This window comes from Melanostigma gelatinosum (genome assembly GCF_949748355.1).
Source record: "Melanostigma gelatinosum genome assembly, contig: SUPER_10_unloc_1, whole genome shotgun sequence".
Lineage (NCBI taxonomy): Eukaryota > Metazoa > Chordata > Actinopteri > Perciformes > Zoarcidae > Melanostigma > Melanostigma gelatinosum.
In genome coordinates, this window is record NW_027635324.1 from 237845 (window position 1) to 249017 (window position 11173).

The 11173-nt window shown below is 49.8% G+C and overlaps 1 protein-coding gene across 1 annotated transcript; it reads right to left on the minus strand.

Moving 5' to 3' along the window:
• Nucleotides 1–291: 291 nt before the first annotated feature.
• On the minus strand, nt 292–7060 carry LOC306783936 (septin-7-like; the record flags this gene model as incomplete). Its single annotated transcript, XM_079297328.1, has 2 exons — nt 292–930; nt 6959–7060. Coding segments are annotated over 2 exons (741 nt in total), but the record flags the coding sequence as incomplete, so codon positions are not given.
• Nucleotides 7061–11173: the final 4113 nt, after the last annotated feature.

Here is an 11173-nt window from a genome sequence, read left to right on the forward strand (position 1 = left end):
CCGACTCTGAGTTGCCAGCAAGGCAACCACCACCCCCCGGTGTCCTGGCCTTAACCAAATTTGTCCGTCCATTCTCCCACCGACGTAACCCCCGATGTTCCACAAGCACACCTGCGTACACACACGCTTAAAAATTTAGACTGTTTTGTCTTAAATAAAAATTAATAGCAGACTGTATGGTCTGACCCCTGCTCTCCGAGCAGACTGCATGGTCTGAGCCCTGCGCTCAGAGCAGACCGAGCTTGTCCTGCACTCCACGCAGACTAAATGGTCTTGGCCCTGCCCTCCAAACTAAGCCAATCGTGCCAGAGTCCTGGAGGCCTCCATTCTCTGCTGCTCCAGGCGCTGCTGGGCCTCCCAGTTCGCTCTCTCGTCCTCGAACACGCGTCTCTTCTCCTCCAGCTCTCTGTGCTGCGCCTCCAGGTTCTTCTTCATCTGCTCGTGACGCCGCTGAAGCTCTGCTTCAGAGTCTTTGAGCTTCTGCACTTTTTCCTTGACTTTCATCTCGAACACCTGCTCCATCTCCATCTCCATCTTCTTCATCTTAGTCACATGCTCTCGCCTTTCCTCCTCCATCTGGGCCAGAGGACTCTTGGTGGACAGTTGACCTTTAACCCTGTTGTTGTCCACTCCGTTGTAGGTGACCGCAGCCAGCTTCCTGCTGCGGTAGTTTTCGTAGTGGACGTTGTTCGTCACGTCCTTCAGGTCCTGCATGTGTGTTCTGATGAGCATATCTCTCAGGATGGTGAAGTCACAGTGGTCACTGTTTTCAACTTCTGCAACCCCCCAGGGGTATTGTCTCCCTCTGACTCTTTTGCTGTTCACCTCGATGATGGTGTTGCTTCCTACTACAGCCAGCGGCAACTTGTCCTTTATCTTCTTCACCAGCCGGTTCTCTTCTTCGTCATCGGCCTCTGGGAACTCGTAGATCTTGATTCTATTTCATCCTTACTGACCGCCAGAGGCAGTGCTTAACACTGAATGTATTCCGTCGCGCGCATGCGCAGGTCGAATATTTATATCAACAAAGTCACGTGTGACCTCGGATGACCACCGTCATCTATAAGTTCCGGTGTCATCCTGAGCTCAGTCCTTTTTTTCTTCTCGCGTCACAGGTTAGCTACCATGGTAGCTTAAACAAGGATGTGTCTACGATCAAGACATATTAGAGCTCGTCGCTGTAGCCTTGTGACTACCGGTCGGAGTTGCGGTTCTCTCGCCCTCCAAAGGCTGCGACGAGCTGTCCCTCTTCGGAGGGAACGGTGTGTTCGCCGTGCGGACATCAAGCCCCGGACTGGTGGACGCTCCTATCATCGGTCGTCACCAGTCTGATAAGGGCAGCTAAGTCGTGATGACAGCAATCGGTAAGATCGATTAACATTGTTTTCTATAACAGTTGTTTGTTCCACGGTTGGCAGAGCGCTTCCGCTCTAGTAATCGAGTGGCGCGCTAACGAGAGCGTAGAATTACGCTGTCGGCCCGCCCTTCACAGTGTTACGGCTATCACAGTTAGCAGAGTGTTCCTGCTCAGGCAAACGTTGTGAGACACTAGTCCGCATTGGCGTTGTGTACATGGAGATTTAATCTTTACATCTGACGTAATTCGCAGTTAGCAGTGTCTTCACTCAGGCTAACTTGGATGCTAGCTGGGACTGCGTCCATCAACTTTGTAAACCTTACGGCTGTCACAGTTAACAGAGCGTCCTCGCTCAGGTTAACTCAGTGGAAAACTAGCTAAACAAAGCTGATACTGGGGCTGTAGCCATCAACTTTGTATCCTTACAGCTGTCACAGTTAACAGAGCGTCCTCGCTCAGGTTAACTCAGTGGGAAACTAGCTAAACAAAAGCTGATACTGGGACTGCGTCCATCAACTTTGTATCCTTACGGCTGTCACAGTTAACAGAGCTGTCACAGTTAACAGAGCGTCCTCGCTCAGGTTAACTCAGTGGGAAACTAGCTAAACAGAGCTGATACTGGGGCTGTAGCCATCAACTTTGTATCCTTACAGCTGTCACAGTTAACAGAGCGTCCCCGCTCAGGTTACCTCAGTGGAAAACTAGCTAAACAAAGCTGATACTGGGGCTGTAGCCATCAACTTTGTATCCTTACAGCTGTCACAGTTAACAGAGCGTCCTCGCTCAGGTTAACTCAGTGGGAAACTAGCTAAACAAAAGCTGATGCTGGGACTGCGTCCATCAACTTTGTATTGGCCATCAACTTTGTAGCATTACAACGATCACAGTTAGCGGAATGTGCTCGCTCAGGCTAACTCGGTGAATGCTAGTTAGACTAAATCAACGTCGAGGTTGTGCCCATTGATGGTTTTTACGCATTACGGCTGTCGAGTTCGCTCCGGCTAACTAGACTAAGCTAATACTCGGTGGGTCCATTGATTGTTGTAAACATTATGGACATATCGGTAGCGGATATCAGTTAGCAGAGTGCCCTCGCTCAGGCTAACTGGTAGCACACCAAGAGTTACAGCACCTGTCCAAGTGGAGAGTGTCCTCGCACTGTAAGGACTGTGGTTTTTTTTGTCCGTTTTCACAGTAGCAGAGTGCTCTCGCTCAAGCTAACTGGTGGGGCACCAATATCTGCAGCAACTATCCGAGTGAAGAGTGTCCTCGCTCCCCTCTCACTATGAGGACTGTTTTCCTGACCTGTTCCACAGTGCAGAGTGCTCTCGCTCAAGCTAACTGGTGGGACACCAATATATGCAGCAGCTGTCTTAGTGAAGAGTGTCCTCGCTCCCCTCTCACTGTAAGGACTGTGTTCTTTTTGTCAGTTTTTCACAGTAGCAGAGTGCTCTCGCTCAAGCTAACTGGTGGGACACCAATATCTGCAGCAACTAGCTTAGTGAAGAGTGTCCTCGCTGCCCTCTCACTATAAGGACTTGCCTGGCCTGTTTCCACAGTGGCAGAGTGCTCTCGCTCAAGCTAACTGGTGGGACACCAATATCTGCAGCAATTAGTTTAGTGAAGAGTGTCCTCGCCCCTCTCACTATAAGGACTTTGCCTGACCTGTTTCCACAGTGGCAGAGTGCTCTCGCTCAAGCTAACTGGTGGGACACCAATATCGGCAGCAACTATCTTAGTGAAGAGTGGCCTCGCTCCCCTCTCACTGTACGGACTGTGTTCTGTTTTGTCCGTTTTTTACGGTAACAGAGTGCTCTCGCTCAAGCTAACTGGGGGGACACTAATATCTGCAGCAACTATCTTAGTGAAGAGAGTGGGCTTAGAGAGTGCCCTCGCCCCTCTCACTATAAGGACTTTGCCTGACCTGTTTCCACAGTTGCAGAGTGCTCTCGCTCAGGCTAACTGGTGGGTCACCAATATCCGCAGCGGCTGGCTAAGGGAGGAGTGTCCGAAGGATCACTCGCCACTGACTGCCCCCTGCCTGTTCTCTTAACATTCAGCAGAGCGCTCCCGCTCGGACTGATTTGGAATTCCGCATAAACTAGTGGGACAAGGGTTCCACCAGAATCGCGGCCATGTTAAACTCTCCCGGCTGTAGGACCTGTATAGCTCCTCTTCAGCCGGAGGACGGCCCTGACCTCTTGCCCTGGCAGGGAGAACCCAGGCAGGACCTGCGGCATCACGCCTTGAGCAGTAAGGTCTGCTAGGCTGGCCGAAGTGGAACACCTGATGCGGGAGGGCTACCTCCCCCTGTCAGGGAAGCTGAATCCAGACCAACCTACCCTGGTCATTTGTATGGCGCTTGCACGCCGGGCATACACAGCAGCTGGAACATCCACCTGTGAGTGCCTTCTTCAGGCACCTTCCCGCCCTCACCACCTTTTCTTCCTCCCTCCGAGGAATATCTGAGGGAGTTGCGTGCATGGTGGAGACACCAGGGCTCTCTCCCACCTTACATCAGACCATGCAGGAGGTGGCAAATCTGGCCTTGCACGTATGCCAGCCAGTTAGACGACTATGGCGTCCATCAGTTTCCCCTGAGGAGACTCTGAGGCCCGATGCCAGGTGCCCTCGACCCAATGTCGGGTCAAAGATGACCTGCTATCCAGGGCTTAGGACACAGCAGCACTGTGCACCGTATCGACAACTCCCTCTCCCACCTCATGCTTTCCCTCGCAGATTCTCTGCAGCGGGCTACTTCGACGCTTCTGCTCAGTGATGCTTCATTGCAGGCGTTTGCGCTCATATCGAGGGAACGTGGATGTATGATGTCCACCCTGGTTCAGACTCGCCGCCAGGTTTGGCTGGCGCAGTCACCCCTATCTGAGACATGTAGGAGGACCCTCCATACTGTCCCAGTGGAACCTGGTGAGCTGTTCGAGTCAGCTGCTGTACAGGCGCTTCAGCGGACTGTTAGAGCTAGCCAGACCTGGCAGCAGTTCTCTGGTCTTTGCAGGGACATGCCTGCACCCCCAGACCTAGGGGTCCCATTTTTGGCCCACAAGGCCGTTTCTCAGCCTCCAGCTTACCCTAGTAGCGCAACAGGCCTCGGCGTCCTGCTGAGAGGCCGGACCGCTACCTATACAACCCTACTTACGTCCCCGTCCCCCCCGGCAGGGGTGCCAGGAGATGTCTCCAGGCCGGCTGTCAGGGTTCTTTCTCCCATCAGCGGATTTCCAAGGGAGAGTGCTTCACGTCTATCGACGCCTGTTCCCATGGTGCGTCACCACAACTTTCAGTCCTGGGTGCTTCCATTCGGACTCTCCCATCTCCCCATGGGTGTCCACAGTGTGTTACTGCTGTCCTTTCCCCCTGCAATCGCAGGGCGTGAACATACTGCCGTACTTAGACGACTGGCTGACCTAGGTGCCGTCCCGGCTTCAGGCGCCACAGGACACTGCTCGCCTTCTCTCACGTGGCCCGGTAGGCCTCAAGGTGAACATGGAGAGGAGCTACCTGAGCCCTTCTCAGAGCATAACCTTCATTAGGGTGGCCCTATGAGGGCCTGTCTGTCGCCCCAGTGCGGATGGCTGAACAGCCTTCACTTGGATGCCAAGTGGCACAGGGCAATACAGGGCAATAATATTATCGAAACAGTGTCTATTCATCTATTCACTATCCCCATGGAGGGAGTGCATATCTGGCGAACAGTGTCCCAGGAACCGAGCCCCAGGGGCTCGGTTCCATTCCACCAGGAGATTGTCACAACAGGTACCTGCCTCTCAAGGCGGGTGCAGGGTGACAGAACGGGACAGCCTGGGGGCAGTTGTCTGCTGAAAGACCGCAGGTCCAGGTTCTAGAGCTAGCGCTCGAGCACTTCCTTCCATGTTGAAGGGAAAGCATGTGCTTGTCCGGTGGACAGCACCTCTGCTGTGATTTCCCATGAACTATCGATGGGGCACCAGATCTGCAGAAGTTGCTACGGGGATCACCGTGGCCTTCTGACTTGGGAGGCCCCTCGCCTGACCAGCCTGTGGGCAATGTACCCACCAGGGGAATGGAACAAGGTTGTGGTTTTCCTGTTCTGTTACAAGCCTCCACCAGGAGAGTGGCGGCTGCATCCAGACGTGTCGACCCACTGCCCCCACTGGGTCTCCCTGACGGAGGGTCAAGATGCCCTGGCTCACACGTGGCCAGAGGATCTTCTTTATGCCTTTCCACCAGTCCCTCTGCTTTTGCTATAAGCTTGTCAGAGTTCTTCCCCGACAGGAGGGATCTCCTGTCGCAACTAGAGGGTCGGATTTGGCATTCCAATCCCTGCCGCCTTCAATTAGGGGTCACGGGGGGGCCCGACCGGATGCTGAGTGGCTGCATAGAACCAGTCTGACGGACTATTCTGAATGCCAGTGCGCGGTCTACCTGCCTGCAGTACAAGAAACAGGTGGAAGCTGTTCTCCGACTAGTGTGCGGCTCGGAACAAGGTCCCAGTACAGCGCCCCGTGCCTGCTGTACTGAGTTTCTACAGTCTCTCCTGGATAAGGGCCGGTCTCCCATGCATGGGACCTACCCTTGGTACTGGACAGCTTATGCTTGTCCTTTTGAACCCCTGGCACAGGCGGAGCCTAGATGGCTATCAGCAAGACGGTTTTCTCCTTGCTGTCAATTCAGCTCAATGTGGGGGCGAGCTGCATGCCCTATCAGTGGAAGAATCATGTCTGAGGTGGAACTCAGATGGCTTGGGTGTCACTTTCTGGCCTAAGGCAGTGTTTCTCCCAAGGGGGTGGATACGTTCACATATAAACCGGCCTATCCAGCTGGCAAAGTTGACCCCCCCTTCCCCCATCGGGAGAGGAGAGGTCAAGGCTGCTGTGCCCAGTGTGGGCCCTCAGAGCTTATATGGAAGCCACCGCCTGCATAGTCAGTTATGGTGAGCCTAAGAAGGGCTGTGCTCCTTTTTTAAGAAAAAAAGGAAAAACAGCACCTGTCCCACTGGATAGTGGAGGCCATTGCCGATACATACAAGGCGAGCGGCTGCGCTCGGCCATCCGGGGTGAAGGGTCACTACCAAGAGTGTCTCCACACCGAGGGCAAGCCTGAGTGGTGTGCCTGTGGGGGATACATGTGCGGTGGCCTCATGGGCATCACCGAGCACATTCACCAAACACTACAGAGTTAACGTTGCCGACCCTCACCCACTGGGGAGGGTTCTTGGCCAATTTTCTCTGCCGGAGCTATAAGGGGTAGTTACTGTGCTTCCTCGTGACTCTTTTGGTATAAGTCATCCAGTGTTAAGCACTGCCTCTGGCGGTCAGTAAGGATGAAATAGAACGAAAGTTACGAACGTAACTACGGTTCTATGAATCCTGGATGACCGCCAGAGTTCTTGGTCACTCGGAATCCCGTGAACTCGCGAGAAGATTCCATAGGACTGAGCTCAGGATGACACCGGAACTTATAGATGACGGTGGTCATCCGAGGTCACACGTGACTTTGTTGATATAAATATTCGACCTGCGCATGCGCGCGACGGAATACATTCAGTGTTAAGCACTGCCTCTGGCGGTCATCCAGGATTCATAGAACCGTAGTTACGTTCGTAACTTTCGTTTTATGCTCTTGGATTTCTCGCATGACCTGTTTCTTGAACTGTTGGCATTCCTCTGGGGTGAGGGTGTCTGCTTTGGCGATCAGCGGGATGACATTAACGTTTCGGAGAAATCACTCCTTCTTCAGGCACATGGCTTAAAGGCACGGGCTAAGTTAGGTGAGGGTTTTTGCCTCCCGAACGTCATGACAACGTCCGAGAGAAGTGCACTGTCCATAAACCGACTCTGAGTTGCCAGCAAGGCAACCACCACCCCCCGGTGTCCTGGCCTTAACCAAATTTGTCCGTCCATTCTCCCACCGACGTAACCCCCGATGTTCCACAAGCACACCTGCGTACACACACGCTTAAAAATTTAGACTGTTTTGTCTTAAATAAAAATTAATAGCAGACTGTATGGTCTGACCCCTGCTCTCCGAGCAGACTGCATGGTCTGAGCCCTGCGCTCAGAGCAGACCGAGCTTGTCCTGCACTCCACGCAGACTAAATGGTCTTGGCCCTGCCCTCCAAACTAAGCCAATCGTGCCAGAGTCCTGGAGGCCTCCATTCTCTGCTGCTCCAGGCGCTGCTGGGCCTCCCAGTTCGCTCTCTCGTCCTCGAACACGCGTCTCTTCTCCTCCAGCTCTCTGTGCTGCGCCTCCAGGTTCTTCTTCATCTGCTCGTGACGCCGCTGAAGCTCTGCTTCAGAGTCTTTGAGCTTCTGCACTTTTTCCTTGACTTTCATCTCGAACACCTGCTCCATCTCCATCTCCATCTTCTTCATCTTAGTCACATGCTCTCGCCTTTCCTCCTCCATCTGGGCCAGAGGACTCTTGGTGGACAGTTGACCTTTAACCCTGTTGTTGTCCACTCCGTTGTAGGTGACCGCAGCCAGCTTCCTGCTGCGGTAGTTTTCGTAGTGGACGTTGTTCGTCACGTCCTTCAGGTCCTGCATGTGTGTTCTGATGAGCATATCTCTCAGGATGGTGAAGTCACAGTGGTCACTGTTTTCAACTTCTGCAACCCCCCAGGGGTATTGTCTCCCTCTGACTCTTTTGCTGTTCACTGTTGATAAAATTAGCTCATATACAGCTTTAATCAGCAATTAGCTCATATACAGCTTAATCAGCAGCTAGTTTATATGCAGCTTTAAGTAGCAACTAGCTTATATACAGTTTAATTAACAGCTAGCTTATATACAGCTTAATCAGCAGCTAGCTTATATATACAGTTTAATTAATCACTAGCATATTTGTAGTTTTAATAACCATTAGCTTATGCAGCTCTATTAACCACTTATACAGTGCTCACAGCATACACAGGGCCTGAGAGAAGCAGGAGGAAGGTTACTGAGGTTAACTGCGTCACAAGGAACAGGCAGCCATCTTTAAATAGATAAGACACTCAGATTCAAGCGAGGGACTACGCCCAGCTGAGCCCGGCTTTCTCCACACACTCTTTCTCTAGGACCTCTCGCATTCAACACCTCACTCACACTGACGGAAACCAACGCCTATTGGGAGGGGCCAAAGGTGAATGGACATTCACGGCTTCCAACCAAGCGTAATACACGTAATAAACGTGCTACGTTTGCATCTTTGACTTTGACTAATGTGTATCAAGGGGCGGACCCCTATATTAAGGTTCATGCTGATGTGTTCAAGCGTGTTCTGATGGTGGAGCTCTGCGAAGTGAATCCATTAGATTGCCCATGCATGTTTAATTGTGTTGGGCTGAATAACTCTGTTGATAAATAAATCTATTGCTTTGATACAACTATACGCCTCTGAGAGCTTTCTGTTTCATTCTTAAACCTGCTCTAAGTGTGAAAGACACATTTTTTCACAACAAAGTGGTGACCCCGACGTGATCCAATACGATACAGAGCTTCAGGTTGGAATGTTAACAGGCCTCTCCTTTTGATTCCAGATAACGGCGCATCTCTCCCTTCGAGGCTGGGAACCGATAATTGCCATCGGAGCGAGCTTGCAGCTTCGGGGAGTCTGAGTCGTACCGGTACATCTCACAGGTGAGCAGAAGCCTATTTAACTGAATTCTGCAACATTGTATTCATAGACATATTCCAAATTTTGCTCAGACTGTCCGAACTGTAAGTATTTGCTTAATTATAGAGTAATTGTAAAGATTAAACACACAGCAACAGAGTTGTTATACAGCCATTTGGGGGGTCTGTGTATACGTGTGAATGAGCCCAGCAGAAAACGTCAAATAAAGGCGAGAAATTGCGCACTTGTGATAGTGTAGATGTGAGGTGTTGTGAGCCGTGCGACGCATTGGTTCGCTGACACGTGCTTCGCGCTGAGCACTCAAATTCATGTCACAAAAGGCGTAATTTCTAACGTACTTATGGGATGTTTTGGGCTACGAAGAAATTGCATAACATGACGGGGATATATGTATATGTCATTGATGTCATTGATAAACTGTATTGAGAAAACTGACTGCGGAATTCCCGTATTAAGAGCATCGAGTCTTCGGACATTAACTCGTGAGTGGCGTCCAGTGAAAAATAATGTTACTCTGCTTAGAGTTTCCTTGACGAAGTTTCTGGACGAGAGCACAGAATTTAATTATATCGGTGTGTTGTTAATAACGGAAGAGATTAATGAACGTGTACAGGTCCAGAGATGACCTAGGATAAAAAAGCAGTTAAATTGTGTTGTTGACGTGCTACCCTGATGGTGTAGTGGTTAATATAACGGTCTTCCACGCGGTAGGTTTGGGTTCAATACCCGACTGTAACATTGTTTTTGACAAATAAACAGCGGCCGTTGTGATGTATTAAAGAGCAGAGCTCTTTGATATGTGTGAAATTGGTTATAATTTGACTGATTGTTTGCTAAAAAGCAGTTTTTCATTTGTATCGTGGTCAAGAGGTCAGCGGTACACAGTCTGTTTGCTGAGTTTGAGGAAAAAGACAAATTGCTGTTAAAATGCGCTGCTGATAAAAGTGTGTCTAAAAAAAAAAGAGCTGTTCAGCTCATCCGAGGGCTGCGCTTCTGACTGATTTATATTTAAAGAGACAGCCGTGTATGTTCTAATTTGTGTTCATTGTTTCACTGCATTTGTAACGATATTAATTTCATTCTAGACCATAATTGCGAATTGTGCGCATTTCAGATTTGGTTTTAATTTGTGTTTATCCTTTGACTGTGTTTGTTTGCTGAGAAGCAGTTGTCATTTGTGCGGTGGCCAAGAGGTGTCTGTTTGCTTAGTTTGAGAAAAAGAGCTGTTCAGCTCATCCGAGGGCTGCGCTTGTGACTGACTTATGCTTAAAGAGACGGAAGCGTGTGTTTTGATTATTTAGTATGAATGCGGGTGACTATTTGCTGAGCTGTACGTTTTCACTTTTCTTCATCATTTAACAGCGTTTGTAAAACTCTTCACTTCATTCTGAGACCGTGTTGTGATTTCTACACAAATCTGAGACGGTAGTTTATTGATTCAAGTTTGTTTGAATGAGTGGAACTATTTGGCGCATACATGAGCGAGCTGACAGCTGAGCCGCTGAGGAGTACGTTTTAACTTTTGTTTATTTGTTTGACTGTATTTCTAAAAGATATTCCTTTACCGTATTTGTGATCTGTGCGCATTTCAAAAATGGCAGTGTGTTGCAATTTTGTTTAAATGCGAGTGATTGTTTGAAGTGATTGTATATGACAGAAGGTGTGCTGACAGCTGTAAAAAGTTTGTGCGTTCCTGTGAGGGACAGGCAGTTGAGATCTTGATTTGTGGCTGAATGTTCGTGTGTGGTTTCAAAGTTTGGAGTCCAGAGCAGGAAAAACACACATTATACACAAGCGTTGCATTCACACACACACATAAATCACTAGAATAGGCTGAGAGACAGCTGAGGGTTAATATAAGTGTCAGTTTTACTGGCGTAGTTAAATTTATTGGAAAATTGGGTTCCCCAGGGACTGTTAGCAAAGTCTAATGCGGAAACACAGCAGCCACTATATTCAGCCAGACAGACGCTAAAAATTAGGAATGTACAAGGTTTAAAGCTGAAACAAAGCATCCATTCATTTAGTCAGACAAACGGTGAGAATATTAGGGAGGGTGTGCCTTCCTGATAAAAACACAGCTGCGGCCTTGATTTGAACAAGGACAGAGAGCGGAAGACATTTAAAAAGGTGGGGGCTAGGTTGACACTGTCTGCCTTATAAAAAATATTAGTTACAGCCATTGCTGAGTAATTAAAACATAGC